This window comes from Camellia sinensis, chromosome 8, assembly GCF_055761805.1.
Source record: "Camellia sinensis isolate YWXY chromosome 8, ASM5576180v1, whole genome shotgun sequence".
NCBI classification, from domain to species: domain Eukaryota; kingdom Viridiplantae; phylum Streptophyta; class Magnoliopsida; order Ericales; family Theaceae; genus Camellia; species Camellia sinensis.
In genome coordinates, this window is record NC_138968.1 from 41,290,332 (window position 1) to 41,314,696 (window position 24,365).

Consider the following 24,365-nt stretch of genomic DNA (forward strand, 5'->3'; position numbering starts at 1 on the left):
CGGCTGCACAACTCTCAATCTTAATTTTTTTCCTACAAATCGATTTTTATAATTTTTTATTACACATTTTTTCATAAAAAGTCAAAAAGTTAACCCAAATATCCATATTTTCTTCCTCAATTTTTTAGTTCAAAAAGATAAAAAGTACACTTATTTAAGACACTCCAAATAATCCATTATTTTTATCTTTTTATACTTATTTAGACATTTTAACTCTTTCCAAACCAGCTCTAAATTGGATTCCAAAGAAAAATAAATTGGACTCCAAAAATCACCTTCAATGAGAATAAATTTGCACAATGAAAATACAATTTTTCTACTCAAATATATTATAATAAAAAGATGAATTCTAAACTCCATTTTTTTTGTCAATTACCAAAAGAAAAATGAGTAAGAGCACTAATTAGTGCTACCACTAATGATGTGGCAGTGGGCGGGACCCACTGTCATAATATTTTTGTGCCTTGTTTTTTTTTTTTTTAAAAAAAAAATGAGTACCAACTCATTAGTGGTACTTTAAAATATCACTTTTAGTGGAATGTAGCATTGCTGTTACGAAAAAAAAAAAAAAAAAAAAAAACTACACAACAAAAAAAATACTAAAAAATTCTAAATTGCATATTACGAACTAAAGCATGAAACAAGATTTTGAACAAATCGTAGTGTGTTTCAACAAAGCTCTCTCAGTATTGAAGTGTACCTGTCAAGTTGTGACATTCACAGATCATATTGGAATTTCCTGTACCAATCCAATTTCCAAACAATAAATTCTCTCTTTATACATTTATTCAATCCAACAACCAACAATTGGTGAGCTGTGACAGAGCACTTTCCCTGAAACCCTGAACTTTCATCAAACAAAAATGGGTACAACACAACCCCAAACCCGATCCGACGACCCTACTCGTCTTCAGCAAGTAACAAACCGGCCCGCATTCCACCCCCTTTCCTTGCACCACAACCCCCCATGCCCTCGTAACCCTCTCTTCCTCCTCTTCTTCTTCATCGCCGCCGCCGAGCTCTTCCACGAGAATGAGACCGTCCGGCGATGGCGTATCTCCGTCCTTCCACCGACGAGCCACCACCGGCCAATCCTCCGCCACCGCCTTCTCCGTCTCCAACCGCGTCGCTCCGCCGTTGTTGGCGGCGTAAATCTGCACGAACAGCGGCGCTTCTCGAAGGTTCTTCACGATCTCCGCCGCGGAATCTCTCATCCAGTCGTCAAGATTTGATGAAAACAGAGCGCCGTTGTTGTTATTCGAACCCTCCTGATTCACAGAACACGACGTAGAAATCGGATAATCCGCCGTCGTCGTTGCGGCGGAGATTCGCGGTGGTGCTCTTCTCGATGATTGGAACGGGGCAATGCGATTTGGATTTGGATTAGTCCGTTCGACGGCGAGGCGGTGGTGGATCGAAGGGTGGTTTGTTACGCCGCAACGAACGCTGAGAGACGCCATCTGCTCAACCGGCGATTGGGAGAGACTCGAACCGACCTTGTTTTCCCGGGAAAACGCTTTCTCGGGAAAATAAAATATTTTCTTGGGTGTGATTTTTGTACAAGCTGTGCTGGTTGGCTACACGGCCGATTGGATTTTGGTCTATGGTTGAAAGTAAGTAAGCCCTTATTTATACGTGTTTTACGTGTATCGCGACTCGCAATGTGATAGTTTCTGAGAAATTTCAGAGTAGGAAATTTTATCCTACACCTGGAATGAATTGGAGTCGGTCAAAAATAGTAGGGAAAATTATAATTAAGTGGAAATACAAGACTCAAAAATATATATCTATATATATGCAAAATCATAAAATCATCTATCACTTTAATTATTAAAATCAATAAATTTTACTTTTATTTTACAATTTTTTTAAAGTCTTTTCAGTTAGACCTCGTTTGGGAACCTTTCCTTTTAACTAAAAAGTCAAAAAATTACTAAATTAACCAAAGAATCAACAACTCATACAAAAAAGTCAAAAATTCTATTTTCTCTCTACTTTTTGCACATCTTTTCGTAAAAAGCCAAAAAGTCATCCCAAATATACTAGTTTTTTTTAACTCATATTTTAGACAAATAGCCAAAAAGTTACTAAATTAGTTTATTCCCAAACGAGGCCTTAAGCCTCGTTTATATTACTTTTTTATTTAAAAGCTAAAAAATCATTAAAAAAATCAAAAAATCAACAACTTACATAAAAAAGTTAAATATTTCATTTTCTCTTTACTTTTTACACATCTTTTAGTAAAAAAATTAAAAAATCATTCCAAACATACTAATTTTTTTACATAATATTTTAATCAAAAATTCAAAAAATTACTAAAAAAACCTATTCTCAAACGAGGCCTTAGAGCCATTTTGACAATTAGGTTAAAAGTAAAAAAGTTAACTTTTTAACCTTTTTAAAGTTACACAATCTCTCTATTTTTTATACATTTAAAAAAAAAAGCTAAAAATTTTAAAAAAAATCAACTTTTAATCTACTTTTCAAAACAACCCTTAATTACAGTTTCCCTAAAATAGTTTGCTACGTCAGTATTTGCTTGATTAGGTTTTTCTTCTTAAAATAGGTTTTCCGTTGTGAATAATTTTATCAATAAACCCATCAATCTATTTTGATTTTGACCACAAAAATAAAAATAAAAAATTACATAAGGTGTTTTGAGGAGAGTGCAAATAAAAATAAAATTTGATCATAAGTTGATTATTATGAGTGTATATAGTGTTATTCTTCAGTTTTGATTATAAGGATATGATTAATAAAATAAATTGGTGACAAATAAAAATTATCATTTTAAAGGATAATGTTTATTTATTTATTTTTATTTTGGTATTTTTTTCATTCACAAATACTACCAATCGTTGCTAGAGATTTGTTGAAGTTGGAAAATTTACAATCATCAAAGAGTCGCTGATAAAATTGTTGGCATAAGAGATTAGTGGTGATCAATGATGGTAATGTGGGTAGATAATACATATAGGTGGATAAGGGGATAACTTGATGTGTGTTTCAAATTGTTATTATCCTAATGACCCTAAAAAAATAGAGTTTGGAACACTTTTCGTAGAAGTTTTAAAATTTGACTCCGGCCCAATTTTCCTAAATTAAATTTTAAAAAAAAATTGTATAGAAGTACGAATAAATTAAAATAATTGTATTCTTATAAAAGTGTAAGTCGAAGAAATGAATAACGCATTCTTTGCCATGCTTTTACTTGCAATGGAAACAAATTTTGTTGCACTTTCATAAAAGTGATAATTATATTGAGTTGTTTTTATTTAAACATACTTTTTTATTATGTACCTATTAATTTATATACCTTTTTATAGAAAAAATTACAAAAGTCTCATCTTAGAAACACATACTCCAATTAGTCTCATATTTTTTCTGTGGCTCTTATAAATTCTGTTGGTATTGACAATATAACCATAAGAACCTATTTTGTATGTTTGGTAATTTTTGTTGAACGGTTGTATTATTTTTTACTATGACATTTACTTTTTCTCACTGTAACACTCAACAAAAACCCAATTGATGTGGCATGTGGCATGTTCCATCACAAGGAAGGATTCTAAAAAGGTATAGTGTACTTTTTCTCAATATGACACTCACTTTTTCTCATTGTAACATCCAATAAAATCCAATTGACGTGGCATGTGGCATGTTCCACCACAAAGAAGAGTTTTAAAAAGGTTATATTGTACTTTTTTCCATTATGACACTCATTTTTTCCCACTATAACACTTAACAAAGTCCAACTATGTGGCATGTGACATGTTCCACCACAAGGAAAGGCTCTAAAAAGACTATAGTGTATATTTTTCATTACGACACCTACTTTTTCTTATTGTAACACCCAATAAAAGGTTAAATTTATCATTACACATCTAATAGGATCAAACGGAAAATTAGAAAAATTTTGGGACTATTTGGATCACAATTTCAATATTTAAGATTTATTCAAAAATCCCATTTTTTATATACCCTCTCATACACAGTCGCCACAGAGAAGAAACCTTCAACCACGTACCTAATCCTATGTTTCACTTGTGCTTTACTGGTGGTGTTGCTGTGCTGATGGGTCTGGTATCCTTTCTTTTGATTTGGTTATTTCATACTATTATGTTGTGTTTGGTTGGGGGATTTGGGGAGGGATTTGGAAAAGGAAAGGGAAAAGGTGTGTGAAACTATATGAAATATAGGCATGATTTATTCACATTTCACCTACTTTTTCCATTTCCCTTTCCAAATCCCTCCTCAAATCCCCCCAACCAAACACAGCATTAGGATTCTATGTTCGTCACTCAATTCTTTGTGTTTTATGATTGTTTTGCATCTGGATTTATGTACCTTTTAGTAGTATATAATATGTTTTACCATTAAAAAAAAAACTGAGGCATGTTTGGTACCTCCGGTCCTATTAAGAAGGAATTTCGCATCTTTAACGAGGGTTTTGAATGGACAATTCTGAGTCTTCTTTCTAGATTAGCTCAGTAACCTCCAAGCAATCCGCTTTAATTTGTATGCCTGTCCATCGTTTCTCTAACATCATAACCAGTCCTTACCTTGTGTTTGATTTATGATTTTGGAAAGAGATTTAAAAAGAAAAAAATAAATGAAATGTGTGAAAAATATAATAATATTTCACCTATATTTCACACAATTTTCTCTTTTCTTTTTTCAAATTCCTTTATAAATTTATGAACCAAACACAACCTTAATATATCTCCCAAGTGTAAGCTTCCAAGCTAGATGCTCTGTCAACCTTGTATAGGCATCACTCTCACTAGTACTCCCCTTGTCTCAAATTATTTATACAACACAAAAAATAAAAAATTAATAATAATATAATCTTGTATTGAAATTTTAATTTTATCAAATAAAAGATCTTATTAAGTAATTTTAATTTGTAAACTTCTTTTAAATTTTTTAAATAAAATATATAATATTCTTTATTTCTTTATTTTTTAAAAGATAAACATAATTATATTAAAAGAAAATAAACAACATACACGAAAAGAATCTTGGTTACACTTTTCAAAAAATTCTACTTTCTTTTTTTCGTATTTTTTTGTTTTTATTAAATTTTTTAAATATTTTAAGTATTTTTTTTTTAAACTTTTTAGACATACTTAACATAAATATACCTAAAAAGTAAAAGATTTGTAAAAAAAATCTTTTAAAAATTCACTAAATACCAAAAATACAAAAAAAATATGAGAATTCAGTACATTTTTTTTATTTTCATGTATTTATTAATTTTTAAAAATATTTTTTCACAAATTTTTTACTTTTTAGATGCATCTAAATAAGGTGCATCTAAAAAGTAAAAAAAAATGTTTAAAATTTTAAAAATATTCATTAAAAACAAAAAAACACGAAAACTAAAAAACTCAATTTTTAAAAAATTTAATCCAAAAAACTTAAACTAAACACACTATAAAATCCCAAATGACCAAATAAGAAATCTAATACAAACAGTACAAACAATAAAACACAAAAATCGTCAAAAAAAATCAGTCACAATTACGACAAAGGTATTAATCTGCTTATTCTTTATGTTAGATAACCATTTTAAACATAAGTTAATTTGAACACCTAAATTTAAAGGGAAAACAAAAAAAAAAAACATTTCAAACATAGAGACTTTAATAGCATGACAGGGCAACTACATCCACGAGGACCACTTGGTCTTCGAACGCGGAAACCGCAATTTTGAAAAATTAAGCAAACTATAAAAGTCATGTTTGTCACACGAACTTCTCCAATTATTAAACAGGATGTTGACCATATTTATTCACTAGAAGAGTAATACTATACTATACTAATAATAAATAGGATAAATTATAAAGATTTACTTAAATTATAAATATTTTTTTATAATTTTAGAAATTATATTATATTTTTTATAATTTTTAATTTTATAATAAATAGATATTTTTATTAATAAATTATCAAATTAATTAATAGTATTTAATAATGAAAGAATTTATGTATTATTGATTGATTGATTACAAGATTGTTGTGTTGATATATTGTATTACAAATCAGAGTGGCATTATATAGGAGAGGGTTTGGGTTAGTGAGTGGTGGTAGTGGATGGTAGTGGAGGTGGTGGGTGGTAGTGGAGATGGTAAGTGTGTTAGGTTTAGTGGGGTGGATGTAGTGGGTTAGGTTAGTGGGTTAGGTTTAGTGTACATTAACAGCCCCCCTCAAACTCAAGGAGGATAGGAACTAACCAACTTGAGTTTGAAGAGAGTAACAAAACAGAAAAGTAAACTGATAAATAAAAAACAAAACAGGATAGGAGACACGGTATGGTCGTGTCGGACCGTTGTAGCAGACAGTTTACGGGGTCATGTCGGACCGTTGTAGAAGACAGTTTACGGGGTCATGTCGGACCGATGTAGCAGGACAGTTTACGGGGTCATGTCGGACCGTTGTAGAAGACAGTTTACGGGGTCATGTCGGACCGATGTAGAAGACAGTTTATGGGGTCATGTCGGACCGATGTAGCAGGACAGTTTACGAGGTCATGTAGGACCGATGTAGCAGGACAGTTTACGAGGTCATGTCGGACCGATGTAGCAGGACAGTTTACGAGGTCATGTCGGACCGATGTAGCAGGACACTGTGTGGTCGTGTCAGACCGATGTAGAAGACAGTTTATGGGGTCATGTCGGACCGTTGTAGAAAGTTGTGGTGGTGCACCAAGGGGGCGACTTAGGGAGTGCGCCATGAGGTGACTTGAACATGATACTGTGTATAACCCCCCCTCAAACTCAAATAGGTGTGAAGATAAAAACCTATTTGAGGTTGAAAAGAGATTGATAAAGCTGACCGGTGTAGAAGACACTGTATGAGTGTGTATATAGGCTGCCCAAAAAAAATATACATGGATGTAGATATCAAGCCCTCAAAAGTCGTGCCCTCAAAAGGTGTGCCCGTACCCTCAAAAGGCGTGCCATCAAAAGGCGTGCCCGAATGCATCAAAAGGCGTGCCATGAAAAGGCGTGCCAGTTTGTCGGCGAGAAGAGGCGCGCGATGCGCGTGGCTGCCTCGGCTATTTAACCAAGACAGAGCTGAGGCAGAGGCGAAGACAAACAATTGGCGAAAATCCTCTGAAAAACTCTTCGTTTTGCTGAGAAGGTTTTGCTGAGAAGATACTCTGTAACACTCTCTATAACACTCTGTTGCCCAGAAAAAATGGCTTCGTCTTCCCGCGGGCTGCTTACCCTCTTTCCCGACCTCAACGAGTCCACAGGAGAGAGAACTGGTGCGGTGGCCAGTGAACCTCAACCAAACACTGCTGGGTTTGCTCCGCTGAACTTTCCGATGCGGTCTGTGGAGCAAAAAATGGCGGTGCAGTCGGATGTGGAAGCCAATCAGTATACGTTGAAGGCATGTGTGGAGTCCATGACGGCGGTCACAAATCTGTCGCACCGGCTACAGAGTAGGACAAATGAGGTGCAGCAGTTAAACTCCCAGCTGGCTCTGCTCCAACGCATGTATAAGGATGCGCGAGCAGAGATGAGCGTGCTAAGGGCAGAAAACAAGGAGCTGAAGCGGAAGGCCACCGTGATGTTCCGATTTGGAGGGCCGCCATATGCTGCAGTGGAGGAGCAAGGAATAGTGGTCATGCCCAGTGGAGTGGGAAACACGGAGGCAACACCGGCAAGGGCCGCCCATGATGGAGGCAAGAAGAAGAGACCGGCGGCAGAGTAGAGAAGGGAAAATCCCACTGTGGATGAGGTTGTTGTTGTTGTTTTTTTTTTTGTTTTTTTTTGTTTTTTTTTTTGGTGTAAAATGGTGATCGGGGGGAGCCCCGACAGGAATAAAATGAGTTTAGAGTGCAGTTCGTCTTCTGCGTTGTTGTTGTTGTTTTTTTTTTTTTTTTTTTTTTTTATGGTGGTGCAAAAATTAAAAAAGAAAAATAAAGAAAAATAAAAATAATAATAATAATAATAATAATAATAATAATAATAATAATAATAAGAATGAAAAGAAACATAGATATATAGATATAGAGATAGATTAAAATAAGAGAAAGTGGGGTGGGATTATTAAATAAAAAAGAAAAAAAAAAGAAAAGAAAAGAAATGGGAAACATGTGGGTTGAGTATTATAGAGAGAGAATGAGTGATCAACAACATGATACGGGTGTGATTAAATAAAAAAATAAAAAAGAAGAATGGATGTGCTGGTGATTAAATAAAAAAAGAAGAGTGGGTGTGCTTTTGTTTTGGAAAGAGAGGATTTAAAGTTTAAAAATAATAAAAAAAAAATAATAATAAGAAAAAAGCATTAATGGGAAAGCATGCGTTGGTGGGTGTCTTGAAAAGAAGAAAAGTAACTAGAGAGAGATTGAGTCACCCTCTCTGTTGGTTAACACCAAGTGGAGAGGCAGTGGTATAGGAGACAGTCCAACCGTAGAACAGAAATGGGTCTGCAGCTAAAGCAAAGAAAAAAAAAAATAGATAAAGAAAAGAAAAAAAATAGATCGGCGGAGAATGCCAGTGGTATCCCGAGGCTACAATCGACAGAACCGCCATGGCTCTTACAGCTGCTTGTTTTGATTGCACAGTCCAGTAGAATCCGGAGAGAAGGTGGTGGTGTTGATGGTGAGGAGAGAGATCTCGTCGACCTTAGGGCGAAAGAGACCGAGTTGAGAGAGAGAAAGCCTCTTGTCGCAAGGAGAGAGCTGGACCGATGTGTTGACGAAGAAGGCACCCCTAGCTGAGAACGCGATCCCGAAGCTGAACCCGTCGGACTTCTGGATCGTGGTGTCCGCGCACGGCGAGTACACCGAGTTCGAGTCGCTTCTCGACTCAGCCAAATACACCAGCAACGAGAGGGTTAGGGCTGCGAAGAAGATCGAGACTCTCGGAGCAGCCATTGTTGAGAGCTTCGCTGCGGTAGATGGTGGTGAAGTTGCCGGTGGAGCGGACACCACAGGAGGTGGTGCCGCCGTGGGGCTGGTGGTCGGAGCAGGAGTTGTCGGTGGTACGGGATATGAAGTAGGAGGTGCCGGAGTTACAGTCGGAAATGTGGCCGAAGGTGAGAGAGGCTTGTGATCAAGCAAGGTATGTGTAAAAAAAATTCCAGCGGGCAGCGAAGGCAAGGTTGCCGGCCGGCTGCCCGCCGGTGAGAAAAAAATACAAGCCCAAATCTTATTGCTCTGATACCATGAAAGAATTTATGTATTATTGATTGATTGATTACAAGATTGTTGTGTTGATATATTGTATTACAAATCAGAGTGGCATTATATAGGAGAGGGTTTGGGTTAGTGAGTGGTGGTAGTGGATGGTAGTGGAGGTGGTGGGTGGTAGTGGAGATGGTAAGTGTGTTAGGTTTAGTGGGGTGGATGTAGTGGGTTAGGTTAGTGGGTTAGGTTTAGTGTACATTAACAAATAATATAAAAATTTTATTTCAATTAATAATTCAGATAATTTTATTATTGTATAGGTGAATAGTTAGAAATTTCACTTTTTTAATTAATTTTGTTAAATAAAAAATTCTGTATTTGTAATTTTTTAAACTATATAGAGCAATTTATATTTTAAGCAAATCTCAAAAGATAAATTTATAATTAACCCTAATAAATAATATAAAAATATGGATACTTAAATCATAAATTCAAATTTAAATTTCTTTTGTCCAAAATTCCAAGCACGAAAATAAAATATTCATGAAGCCACGTTTTTGTAAAAAGACCAAACTATTTATTTTATTTTTCCTGTTTTAAATTATGTGGATAGAAAAAAGACTTTCAAACTTCAAACTTCTCTTTCTCTCTCTCACCTTAACACCGCCAAACCTACTCTAACCACCGCTACTAGAACCACTGCCACCAGAACCACTCTCTCCCCTCCGCGACCTCACCTCTACCTTCTTTCGGTGGCCCTTGTTCCTTCTTCTCCCTCTCCTCCTACCCACCACCACCACAACTACCGTCATCGCAACCGTCGGTTTCATCGCCGTCGAAGTCGCCGCTGATGTAGATCGGCTCATATCCGATGTCGATCGGCTCATATCTCCATTGCTGCATTGGCTCCAACGGATTCGAGAAGACGCCACGCCGTCACCTCCAAGTCTTCCTATGCCGCTGCCGCTGCCACCACCACTACCGTGATTGATATCAATCGGCCCAAATCTCTAACATCGCCTCGGCTCTACTAGATCCGAGAAGACACCATGTCATCACCTCTAAGTCTTCCTCCACCTCCGTCGCCGCCTACTGACCACCATCACTATTCATCAAGAACCATAGAAGAGCGTCGTAGATCTAAGTAGATCTGCCTCGTCACCGTCACAGAAAGATGAGAGGCTTGATACTTCAGGTTATGTGTATTATGATAGAACTAATAAGGATCGACTGTATCATAGCTTTGCATATTCCAAAGAAATTAAAGAGGACATGGAATGAATGGATCTGCGTGTCACTGTTCTTGGCATATGTATTGCCTTTCTTTGGATCTATTTGATTTAGAAATGTATTAGCTTATGTGGTGGCTTAAAAAATACCAACTTATCGGGGCTAATCCAAATAACTCCTAACAATGGGCCTAGCCTAAATAAGAAAACCTATCAAATAAATATCACACACCCCTATCTATAAAAGAAAGGCGTCCCACGAAATATAGGTATGCCTTATCTTTCGGCAACATACAACACATAAACACTCTTCAATTCTTCATCTACTTTCCTTGATTCAAGTAACTAATTTTATCATCGGAGTGTCCCTAGGCGGCAACCCCGATTGGGTGGCGCCGACCATGTTTATCTTTGCAAATTTACAAGGTTTAACTCATTTCTTCGTTGGGTCTCATCAACAATCCATGTGAGAGGATTCTGGGTCTCACAATTGGGGACGTCTGTGGGAATCATCTGAAAGAGTTAAACGAAATAGATAGCAAACATGTTACTATGCGTGCTTACAAACTCTTTGGAAAACTTTTATTCACGGTGAATCTTGATGAAAAAGTTTTAAAACAAAACAAAACTCATGGATTTACTTTTGCATTTTCATTTTCTCTCCCTAAAAATAGGTTTCACACTTTTCTTTGTGAGAGCATCTTTTCGGCATTACAAAAGGGGTTGCCTGGCCAAACCCATCCCTAGGATTGTTTATTTATTTATTTCCTCACAGAGTTTATTTTAAAGTTGATTATTGAGATATATATGCACTTGTGCTAAAAATTGTTGTGGAATCCAAAGTTGGGTCTTCACTTTTTCTCTCTTTACAAGTATTCCCAACAAGAGAAGTTGATAAAATAGGGCTATGAGTTATTGTAAAATAATAAAATTAATTAATAATTTGTGGTAGTCGGCTACTTATGAGACAATATATATACATATAAATCCAAACAATTTGATCTAGAGGCAACTTCAATTGTCATGAATGGCTCATGTTGATGTCAACTAAAATCTCAGCAAAATTGAAGATCAAAGATGTGTTGCATGCATAAAGAAGTCTCGTCGACTAAGTTCTTAGCAAAGCCAAATACAAAGAGATGCTGACCAAGTGTTTCGGCACACTGTAAAGCTAAGAAAAGTTGCCGACCAAGAGTTTCGGTACATTGAAAAGCCCCTACATTCTAGGAAGAAATCGATCGGGACCCATAATAAGTTTGTTGAGTCATCAACAAAATCCTTGTGATCATAAGCTCACAAACCCAATATTCGACTAGCACAACTACATTTACCCGACAACATCGAAGAGTCAAATTACATCGATAAAGCCTAATTATGACACCACAGTGCACCTCTCGGCCACTACTTCACCAAAATGTTCAGGTTAGGGACCATAACCTGCAATTCACAACATTACTTGCTCGACAACCCATAGGTCAATTGGCAATGCTGCGGTAATGCCGAGTAGCTACCAACTTGTCAAATTCGCAATCGCTCGACAGTTTTTTAACGCTCGGCACCATAACTCCGTCGTCAAGCTCATCGACAATGATAATCATCACAAACGGTGCAAGTATATATCTTCAATCATGTTGGCTATAACTGCGATGCCGAGAACAAATTTAGTTGTTCTCTTTTTGGAGTCACATCTCGGCAACATGCTCCACAACATTGGACATCTTCTTGGAGCAAAAAATACAATTATTAATTCATCTACCTCTTTGGCAAAATCTTATGATATAATTCTCGTAAGAACAACATCGCTCGGTGCTACTATCGACATAGAACTAGCATCTCGTCTTCAAATTTGTCAAGATTTCAGAAGCGTCGAAATCAATATCTAAATGCACCATAGGATTCATGTCGACTAAAGGAGTCCAAACCCACAAACTCGAGGAGCTAAGAAGTAACCGAAGTTCGCCGATATTTGCAAACCAGACCAAATTTCTAGAAATTGAAAATTTTGAAATTATTAAAATCTAGTTTTAAATATACCAGTATGAAGTACTTATAAAGACGAGTCCAAGGCAAAAAATCACGTCAAAATCGGAGCCAAAACAAAGCCGTACGAGCCGGCCAAAGCTACCTAGAAAGTCACCTATTTCAAGGGAGATGACGAACCAATGATTGAAGAAATCATCAAATGTTTCACAGCTATGTTACATCCAGTAATAGCTGAACCACAATCAAGTTCAAATTCATAACTTGCCAAATACAAACAAAAGGATTGGTGTGACAACCGCCTCTTTAATTAAGTAAATTAATGAAGTTAGTTATGTGATTAGTGTTGATCATGTGCTTATGTGTTAATTGTGATATGTGTGCCATGTGTGATATATGTATATGGTATTGTCATTGAGAACATATATGTAGAGCTATGGATTAAACCTGTCTGATTTGTTAATTTTTAACAAGTTAGAATTAAGAAATTGGAAAAATTAGAGCCTAATTCACCTTAGTATAATTTAATTTAGTGTAATTAAGACTATGAGATGATGAAATATACTTTAATTTAAATTAATTCCATGTAAATGAAATTATGAAATTTAAAATTGAAAACCATAAATCTATACATGTGTCCTACTCACCATTTAGTTGATTAAGAATAGGAAAGTGGTGGGTCTTCTTCAACCCTTTAAGCTATACACATAGAGAGAGAGAGAGAGAGAGAGAGAGAGAGAGAGAGAGAGAGAGAGAGAGAGAGAGAGAGAGAGAGAATAGGAGAGCTTTGAACTATTGAACTCAAGAAGAAAAGAAAGAGAAAGGAGAAGAGGAGCTTGAGAAACCTTGTAACTACACTCTAATCTTCACAATTCACTTATTAAAGGTAACAATTCTCCTCCCTAATCTCATGTATTTCAGGAATTATGCTCGTAAGCTAAAGAATTTAAGAGTAAGTAAGAAGAATATAAGTTTAATGGACAGTTTAGTTCATACGGATAAATGTATGGCAAGATTTTACCATAATCATGATCATACATTCAATCTCATACTTATAATTTCCATTTGGAAGAGAAACTCCATGGGAGTTGAGAGTTTTAGCTTAAAGTTGCAAATTTCATGATTATACATTTCAACATTTGAAGTGAAATTGATGTTAGGAATTCATATGATTACATAAAGAAGGAATTGTGGAGATTAACTTGAATCAGCAACATGCATGGCATATTTTCTATGGAACTCTTGATCATTTAATTGTTCCTTGCTTCTTGTTTGAGTTTCAACATTTGGGAGGAAAAATCCATGCATTTTAAAGACTTGGAGCTTAATTTGTATTAGTTATGAACTTGTGTTTACACTTCAAGAATTTGAACTCCTTGTATGGTTTTGAAGCTTCAATTGAAGTCATGAATTTTGTTCCAAGCCAAATATGTTTCATTCATGGTGTTATGTTAAGTTTTTGGAAGTGAATTGCATGGAAATGGGATTGATTTTGCAAAGGAACCCACTGCCATAATAGAGTAGTTTTCGGATTGGTTTTGTAGCATCACCGCACGTGTAGCCTAGGGCCCTGCACGTGCGGAAAACAGGGCAGTGGTGTTGAGTATTCTGCTTAAATTGCACCTGCGGGAGCTGGTGCAGAGATGGCCACTGCACGTGCTGCTAGGACCCCCACATGTGCGGCCCTTTTAGGCAGACTCGATTTTGTTTCCACTCATCTTTTTTACCTTCCGAGCCTCTGTTTACATGGTTTAAAAGTGTTTTCATGACCATTTGCATCTTATGAGTGCATTAGAGGGAATAATTGAACATTAGAACCAATCGAGTAATACTGCGTGGTAATTGAATAAGAAAACAACCGAATCAATAGAATTGGCTAAAGATATGAATGTAATTGAATCGTTGTGCTTGAATTTGTTTGGTACGTATATTGAGGAGCCCACTGTGAGGAACAATGTTGTAAAGCTATGTTCAATTATGATTATTTTCTGAATGATTTACTGTACTGCTTTCTGAAATGGTATTGTTTACTGAATAAATATTTGTCCTAATTTATGAACTGTACTCGTGGCATCCATAGCAACTGACTGTTACTGTTACTGCTATTGTTACAGAGATCTTTGTCAGTTCCAATTTTTGGAACTACTGTTACTGTATTAATGGCTATCAACTGACTGTTAAGTTTATTAAGACCTACTGTACTGTTCTGCTATTGGATGTACCACGTATGATTGCTATGATTTCTAAATGATTGATATGACATGAAATATGAGACATTGATTGAATAACTGATCTACAGATGCAATTGACTGTTTTAATTACTGAAAGGACATTCATTCTTAACCTCTTTATACATTTGTTATTCATTGGGCTTTAACTCACAACTTATTATATATATGTAGGTGGCCAAGCATCGGAGCATAGTTAGTGGCATCAACCTGTTTCGTTTTGTCAAGCCAACCTATTGTGCTTCACCGCAAGGTTCCAAACTGTTAATGTTAAGGTTTTTTGGGTGATCTAAATCCATCATTTTGAATGATTATATGAAGTCAAGTGAATGTTGTTATGATTTGTTTTGGCTTTGGGATTTAATTCCCTAACTTCTGTTTTGTTTTGTATATAAGCGTCTTATGGACTTAAATGTTTGTGTGCATATATAAGGAGATGAAACTTGTGTTATTCATTTAAGTCCTCACAGCTCTTTGGACATTATGTTTTAATATTTACAGACTTTCGCCGGCCCTTCTTATTGTATAATTGTTATTATTGTTAAGCAGGCTCTTGGTAATCACAGATTACTGCCCGATTACGATGCTAAGCCCATAGGGGCGGGTTTGGGTCGTGACAATTTGTCATGGTAAAGTGGTTAAGTGTTATTCCTTCATCACAAAGGAGAGAGTTGAAATCTTGCAAGTAACAACTTCCTTATATTTTTTGCCAAGCCACCTAGTTGCGCCTCCTAGCCAAGCCGTCGAGCCGAGCTATCAAACGTAGCCTCTGACGCAAGCTGATATGTGAACAATTATCCAATGCTTCGTAGAGCACAATTCTCGATAGATCTGAGTCATCTGATTGTTATGGCTAAAACTGAGCCATCAAGAGCCTGATTACCATGATCCAATAGCCATTTCCAACTATTTGGAGCCTTTCGAACACATCTATGTGGTCAGATTTTACAAATTTCATTCTTGATTCCTCTTCAGCTTCAATAATTTGTTATCGGCTTACTTCTCGGCATTTTTGGCAAGAATCCATTCTGTGGCTTACTCCTCGACACTTTTGGCAAGAATCCATTCTAAATTCCTTTGGAATAACAAATTTCATTTGAAAGTAATGGGGTAAGGAATCCGCTTTAATAATTTGTTCTTGGCTTACTCCTTGTCACTTTTGGCCAAAGTCCATTTTGAATTCCTTTAGAATAACAAATTTTATTCGAAAACAATAGGGCAAATATATATTGTATACAATGCAAGACTAGTTTACTCCGACTCGGCACAACCACAACTCAAACTAGCTCAAGGGTAAGAAACTAACTTAACAATCTACTTTAATCTGCTCCAGTCGACAATTCCTTACAATGGAGCAATAATGCTATTTTTTAATGCTCTACCATTGGAGTAAGTTTTTCAGCTTAACATTTGTTTGGGATTAACAAGTCTACATCATTTACTACAAGCAATCAATGACACGGGATGTACTATTCAAAATCCTTGCAATGTCTGAAATTAATTGCCACTTGTAATCAACAAAAGCCTCCGAATACGGAGCAACTTCGTGCTCGGCACAGAGCACCATCAACAAAAGATTCCGAATATGGAGCAATTTTCGTGTTCGGCGCAAAACGCCATCAACAAAAGCCTCAGAACACAGAGCAATCTTTGTGCTCGGCACAGAGCGCCATCAATAAAAGACTTCGAATATGGAGCAATCTTTGTTCTCGTCACGGAGCGCCATCAGCAAAAGCCTCCGAATTCGAAGCAAAACCTTAATTTCCTAGACATATATACATTTATACATACATTCATACATACATGCATCCATACAGTCATTCATTTACTTATTTTATTCGTTTATCAAATGTATTCTTTATCAAAAGACGTAACATCTATTTGAAAAGTGTAACTCGGCAATAAAAACTCACATTCCTTTTATCGAAGATAATGAAAGTTTTGGAGCAATTGTGTGGCCTAAAAAGTACTAGCTTATTGGGGGTAACTCCTAACAATGGCCCCATCCCAAACAAGGAAGCTCATTAAGCAAATATCACACCTCCATCTACAAAAGGAAGACACCCTATGGAATATAGGCATGCCTCATCTCTCTGCAACATACAACACACAAACACTATTCAATTCTTCATCTACTTTCCTTGATTCAGGTGACTAAGTTTATTATCGGAGTGTCCCCGGCTGGCAACCTCGGTTGGGTGGTGCCGACCATGTTTATCTTTGCATATCTATAGGGGTTCAACTTATTTCTTCATTAGATCTCATTAACAATCCATGTGAGAGAATTCTGGGTCTTACAGCTTATAAAGTGATTTTGTTTGTGTGTTGAGATTCTTATTATACTCTTTTAATTGTGATGATGGACATCTTCTTACTTGACAAAAAATAATAGATCTGCAATATATATATATATATATGTATACTGTTTGTCCTCAATATTTTTTGTTACAATGAAATGTGGGCTTAGGAGGATTACAATGATTTTGTGGTTGTGTTTTTATATATATGACTATGAAACAAATTGAAGGATACAATATGTAAAGATAAAACTCTTTATTGAAGACGAGAATTGAATTCCAACAGCTAAGATATATATATATATACATATAAAGAGAGAAAATTTTAACAGATAGATTGAATTGAATTTCAACAGATAGATAGTTGGTTTCAATGGATCAAACCTGTTTTAATAGATAAAAAATTGGATAGATAGATAAAAAATGAACAGATATGATAGATAGATATAAAATTGAATAGATAGAAATTTTTTTTTTGAATAGATAAATGTATATTTGAACACATAATTAAAAAAATGAAACAGATAAAAAAAAGTCAACAGATAAATTAAGGGGTAAAATTGAAAACAAAATGTCCTTCAAAACAAACAAAAGAACTTCTCGCCAAGCTATTTCACGAAGGGTGGACCACTCACCAATAGAAAATGTGGAGAAGTGGTTTGGAAATACTCTTGGATCCTGAATGACATTTCTGATCCTCTGATTGCCATATGAAAAAAGGATTGACACTTCAATCGGGGGTGCCGGAATTAGCACTCCGACAGACAAGTTAGTATATGCTCTCTCGTTTGCTTATGTCTTAAGTTTATTTAATCTGACCTCACATACCTCTTTTTGGTTGATACTTCTCTTATTTATACTCGTCCTTGGTCTTGGGGGTCAGGCCTACTTTCAATTTAGCGGATAACTGCTCACTCAACCTTTTTGTTGTGTGCCTATTTTTACTCGGCTTCTTGTATGGTTGATTCTATGGCTGATTCTGTTATTCGGCTTCAGGACCCCTCAGGACGGGGCCGAATAGTATATATTTTGATTTCCTTCAAATATATTTGGCTTTCCTACATATAAAATTATTCGACTCCCACAGAAAATATCTACTGAATTTTATGTCTTATACCCTCTTTAAATTGGGCTTTTCAACAATTATTTCTAAAAAAATTATATAAAAAATTGTGGTTTGACAAATATTTTTTTATAATTTAAGTCTAACTCACATCATTTTAACACGATTGGCAGTAGAGTTATGCCACGCAGCAGGGTCACATACCGAAATAATAGCTAAGTTATAAGGGCAAAAATTATTGCTCAGAAAAATCTAACAATGACATTTGTCGATATAAAAGGGATCGAGAGAGAGTATGGCTAAGGCATGGAACAATGTTTTAAAAATTGAAGTGGCGAGCGAATTGGAAAAGTGATTTGATGGACTGGTTTAACATTTAGATTGAATTAGAATCAAATTGTGACGTAATAAATATATTAAAATTATATTTAAATAAAAATATAAGTAATAAAATTATAAATTAAAAATAATAAAAATATTAAATTATTTTAAATATTTCTCCTAATATTTTTTAATTAAAAAATATAATAATATATTTTAAAATATTATTAATTTTAAATTTTGGAAGAGGAAATCAAATATTTAATATTCTCTTCATATGATTCTAATTCAAATAACTTGATTGAAAGAAGAGCAAAAATTTTGTACGAATATCAAAATTTCAAGTCTCCTTCCAATACATTTGATAGAATTTCATATGAATTTCTTCAGTTTTTTTTAAAGAATTTTTTTTCTTCTTATAACTAAATAGAGACTTTCACAATAATTTCAAGCTCTTAATGGGATTCCTCACAAAAGGAGACCCTTGAAAGAGAGTTTCCAATTAAAATTTTCTTCTATTCTTATATATATATATAATAAGAAAGAAACAATAAAAAAAAGTTAGAAGAAATCAAAAAAAAAAAAAAAATTCAATTTCAAAGACTCGACGAATCGGCCTCGGGTCGACCGGTTCGCTGGTCTAAACGCCGATTTTTCTGATTCTCTCTAAATAGGCCGGTTTTTAATTTCGAAAGGTTTAAAGAGTATATGTAGACTGAAATCCCGACTGGTCGACAGTTCAACTAATCAAATCGATCGGTCCTGTCCGATTTTCAAAACTATGGTATGAAACAATTTTCATAAAAACTATTAACTTGATTTCAAAACGAGAAATATTGACTTGAGTAATGAAATGTTTTTCTAGCTGAACACTATCGGCTACGCAGGCTTCATAGTTGTGTTATTTTGTAAAAAGTCCAAAAGCTTGTGGCTATGTTTCGCATGTCATGTTTGGATTAAAATAGTTAAAAAAAAATAAAATAAAATAGATTAAAAAGTTATTAAGATAAAATATCACATTTAAATCATAATCATTTTATTTTTTTTTCTCATAAAAGTTTAAAAAATCAAAAAGTCCATCTCAAATTAGATTTTTTAGCCCCAGCCTAAAATAAACAAAAAGTCAAAAAGCGAAAAAGCTAATTCACACCTCAAACGAAGGCTGTATTAGATTATCTTACTTTCTACAGTGAGAAAATTTCACCCTTCACAATAATATATTTTTTCAAATTTAATCTAATTTTTATTTTAAAGTTCTGAGTGATTTTTAGTATGTGTTAACAAATTTTCCCAAATGATAACAAATGAATCTCATCCGATCCAAGTCTTCTGAGGACAGCCGGGGCTAACATTTCTCTCCACTCCGTCCAATTCTAAAACCTTATAATTTTTGTATTACTTTGAATTTACATTTGGTAGATTCACAATATTTAGTGCAATGTATACCCGCTATTTTAATATAGAACGTTCGACATTAAGAATTTTTAAAGATTTATTTGGTGAATTTAGCTGATAGGTTAAATTGTTTAATGATTGACTCACCTCTACCATTATAAATGCAATAAATAGACAACTAAATTAAATATGATAATACAATAAATATAGTATTATTGTTCAAAAAAATTGGGCTGCTTAGCAAAGCCAACCATAGAAACTGGGTTCACACAGTCTGCATTATTTATTTCCCCAAAAAATAAAAGTCTCAGTATTATATGTTAAAATTATTCACAAAATAGTTCGTAGACTAGATAAGAGGGTACTCGGGTCACAAGTCCAATTTCGAAACTTTTGGAGTAAAAAAGACAATAACGATACATTCCATATTACCCTATCTATTTATCTACTTTGTCCACCTATTCTGCTTATTTAATTATATCACCACCACCACCATCACTAGCCATTGGCCACCTTTGACAACTTTTCCAGCATTGGTGAATTTTTGACAATTGACCCGTGACAATCTGGCAGTAGTGAAATAAAAATAAAAATATAATTCATTCAATTCAATAATTTGTTATTCTCACAAAACAATTTCATCAATTACGTCGTTATCACCAAAACAAAATGATCCTTACACCTAATGTCATAACCCCCCCCTCCCAAAAAAAATAATAATTAGTGTTTGGAAGAGTTTTAGAAATATGAATTGAGAATAGAGTTGTATTTTAAGTTTGTGTGTTTTGGAATTATTATTTAAGTGTAGAAAATTTATTTAGTTATGAGTTTGAAAAGAGTTTTGCATTGAGTAGGAAATTTTTGATGTGACATATGATATCTGATACAAAAACTTACAACTCATAACCAAACATACAACTCAAAAATCTATTAAAAGCTCATAAAACATTTTAAAAAATTTCAAAAATATTGTTTTTATTAAAAATATAAAAAAATAAGTGCCAATTGCAAAAAAATAAAAAATAAAAAAATGCCCTGTTCTAGTTAACCGGCCGGACAACTGGTTAAGCCAAATTTCAAAAAATAAAATCCCGCCTGACACAAAATTTTCTACAAAATTTTCTTTTTGTTGTGGAAATATAATTTGAAAGATGTATCCAAACAGGGCATTAGAATGTAGGGGTGGAATTATAGTTTGAAAATCTATCTAAACATTTTCCACCAATTTTCTGTAAATAGAGACTCCTTTCTTTCTTTTTTTTTTGGCAAATTAAAGAAAAAGCGAGTATAAAAAAGGTTAAGTAAGTGCACTTATTTAAGTTACATCACCTTTCTACTTTTTTACACATCTGTTTATAAAAAATACACTAAATAAGCAAACTCCAAACTACCCCTAAATTACATGTCAATCCTATATGATTGACTAAAATACGTATAGGTCATGTATGTTTTTTTAATGAACCAAAAAGGCCTAAAATGCTTGTTTTTCCCTACCACTTTTTGGAGATATTGATAAGTGAAAAAATGAGCAGAACATATAAATAAATAAGTTTGGCCAATAGAACCAACTCATAAATTCCAAAAAAAGGAGACTTATGGGCCAATCTCCTTAATTAGACTTATTTATCTACAAGTCATGTTCCTTTTTTTTTTCTTTTTTTTTTTCACTTGTCAATATTTTCAAAAAGTATTGGGAGAAAATAAGAATTTTAAGACTTAGTGTATTGGGATTTACTGATTAGTGTAGATTAGAAAAATAATTTATGAAAATGTGAAAAGTTTATAATTTTAATTATTAATATTTATAATATTTATCACTTTTTTATAATTTTTTGCCTCCGTTTGGGAAGTGGGTTGGCTTTTTGGCTTTTTGGCTTTTTGGCTATTTTAGTCTGGGCTATTTTAGCCTGGTTTGGGAAGGGCTTTTTGGCTTTTTGGCTTTTTTGGCTTTTTTTGTGAGAGAGGATTGTAATGATTATGGGTTGGATTTGATGTTTTGTTTTTTGTGGCTAAAATAGCCTATTTTGTTTTTTGTGGCTATTTTAGCCAAAAAAGCCTGACTTTTTGCTTGCCAAACGGAACCACAAATCTGTCATTTTCCCTATTAAAAAAGTGTACATGATAATTAAGTCCATATTCGTAATTCTCACAGCATTTTAGCCCAAAAAAAATAAGATAAAACAAATCGAGCTCTAATGGACCGTGAAACAGCAGACAAGCCGAAAGGCCCACCAAACGACGGTGGGCCGAATGATAGAGCCGATTTCATGGGCCGGTTCCATGATTAGGTGCTCATGGATCTAACAATTACTACAGCTTTGACGACATTTATCTCTATAAATTGTAACTATTTCTTGGTTGGGAATGTAAACCAATTGGGAAAGGGAGATTTATTAAAAAATTATTTTTTAAGTGATGGTATTTCAATTAATTCATAAGATATTATTGTATTTTAATAAGTCATATTATTTGAATATTTGATCTACCAAATCCTAATTCTCATATTTAAAATATTTTATAGACATTTCTACTCTTACAAATATTTTTTGAACGGTTAGCAATTTGGTGATGTGAATATTCATATTTTACAATATGAATATTCACATTGACAACGTGAACGTTCACACTGACAATGTGAACATTCACACTATAAATGTAAGTATTATTAGGGGTATTTTGATAACTATGTCGCTCATAGAACTTATTAGAATATAAAAAAATAATGTGAACTAAATGGAACATAAGTAAGTGAAAAGAGATTTATGAAAAAGTGTCCCATTGGGTAAATATATCCTTTAAATTTGAGTTTAAAATATCGGTGGTGCTACATGCACCAATTAGTGTACGCATTAGTGTATCAACTAGTGTTATGATATTATTATTGACCATATTTATTGTATAAGTTACAAATACCCAAAACTAAACAAATGATGTCACATCATCTGTTAGTACACTAATGTGTACATCAATTGTATATAGCATTATTCTTAAAACATTGATGGTGTTTGACGCATAAATTTGAGTACAAATTTAAAAAAAAAAAATATAAAATGTAAGTAAAATTTAGTTATATTTCATTTATATTTTACCTAACTTTCTTTCTTACTCCAAACATAGACTTGGAATTACATTAGTTTATATTTTATGATGGAGCTTCATAATGTATTCAAGCTTGATGTATTTACTTTTGAATGAATTTAAAATGAGTTTTAATTTGACCAATAAAAAAAATGCTCAAGTAAATTGACTTTTTATTATTTTTATTTTTATAAATCATTATCATCATCATATATATATATATATATGAGAGGGTAATTTTTGGGGAAAAATTGGGCCAAGCTGCGAGTTGGGCTTTGAGACCCAAAACGCGAAGGACTGAGTAAAAAAGGCCGTAAAGGATACTCCGGCCCAGGAGAGCAAGGGTACTCCGGCAAAGTTACTCCGGCCCAAGGAGGTGAAATTACTTTGGCTCACAAGTGATAAAGTTACTCCGGTTCAAAGATGGTAGATTTGTTCCGGTTCTGAGGAGATGTTGACTTACTACGGTCAAAAGAGATGAGGTTACTTCGGTTGAGAGGTTGTAAATGTACTTCGGTCCTGGAGCAGCTTGGAGTTAGACCGGTCTTGAGTCGTTGTTTCGGTCCAAGCACACCATGGGTTGAGCAGAGGAGAATCGAGATATGGTGTAGCGAGCAAAACCGAACTAAGGATAGGTCGGCCTAATCTAAGGTTCGGCATAGCTAATGTTACTTCGGTCAAAATAGTAATTCGGCTATGGAGAATACCATCCCACTTGGTTTAAAGCAGTGGGGGAGGGTGTAAAAGGATAAGCATTATCCTTAGGAGAATGAATCCTAGGAGGACTCTGCATGGAGAAGTACAAGTCCTACTAGGATTGTGCCACGGGAAACTTATAAAAGCTCACAAGCATCACCTTGGAGGAGGTAATTGAACACAATTCTTTCTGAGAGCATAAAACTTTGTCTATTTGTCAAGCTTACTGACTTAGGCATCGGAGAGGTTTTCGGCACACACCCGCCGGCTAGCTCACGTTTGTGTTTTCAGGTGATAAAGCGACGTCGTACGGAGGAGCGTGGACTTGGTCAACAGGATTATACGAGGAGAATTATTTCCTCCCCGTACAATTGGCGCCGTCTGTGGGAAGATCAGACAAGAACAAAAACCTCTTGACTAAGCTTCTCATTTTCTCATTCAATGGCACACATTGAAGACTTGCCGCAGTCCGCCGTCGATGGACTAACTCCAGAGGGGGGCACAAGGCGTGAAGGATTACCCTCTGTCCCTCCTATGGCAGATCTGGAGCCCCAACAACATAATTCCAGGAGGAGTGGCAGGGGAAGGCGGAATAGCAGCCCTCGACATTCTCAGAGTCCTGACAGGCAGAGGAGGAGGATTGATCCTCAAGCCCTGGAAGACCGCGTGAAGGAACAAGATGAACTAATTCGAAAGATGGCGGCGGACATGGAGGCTTTGAAACGCCAGATGAAGACTAAAGATGTGGCGACAGGAGAGGGGCGCAAGCATAAGACGCCCCCTCGCCACTCAGAGAATCGTAGTAGGAATACTACACCCTCCCAAGGAGAGAGCAGAAGCCTCAGGACAGGCGACACTCACTCCTTATCTTCAAGGACTCGTCACTCCAGGTCTGAGAGGACGAGATCCGAAAGATCGTACACTGAAGGAAGC

At 35.0% G+C, this 24,365-nt stretch overlaps 1 protein-coding gene across 1 annotated transcript; it reads right to left on the bottom strand.

The window, feature by feature from the left end:
- Positions 1 to 753: 753 nt before the first annotated feature.
- On the bottom strand, positions 754 to 1,665 carry LOC114264417 (uncharacterized). The gene has a single exon (XM_028205027.2). It carries the CDS (start codon positions 1,458 to 1,460, stop codon positions 789 to 791), a length of 672 nt encoding a protein of 223 aa, XP_028060828.2. The 5' UTR covers positions 1,461 to 1,665; the 3' UTR covers positions 754 to 788.
- Positions 1,666 to 24,365: the final 22,700 nt, after the last annotated feature.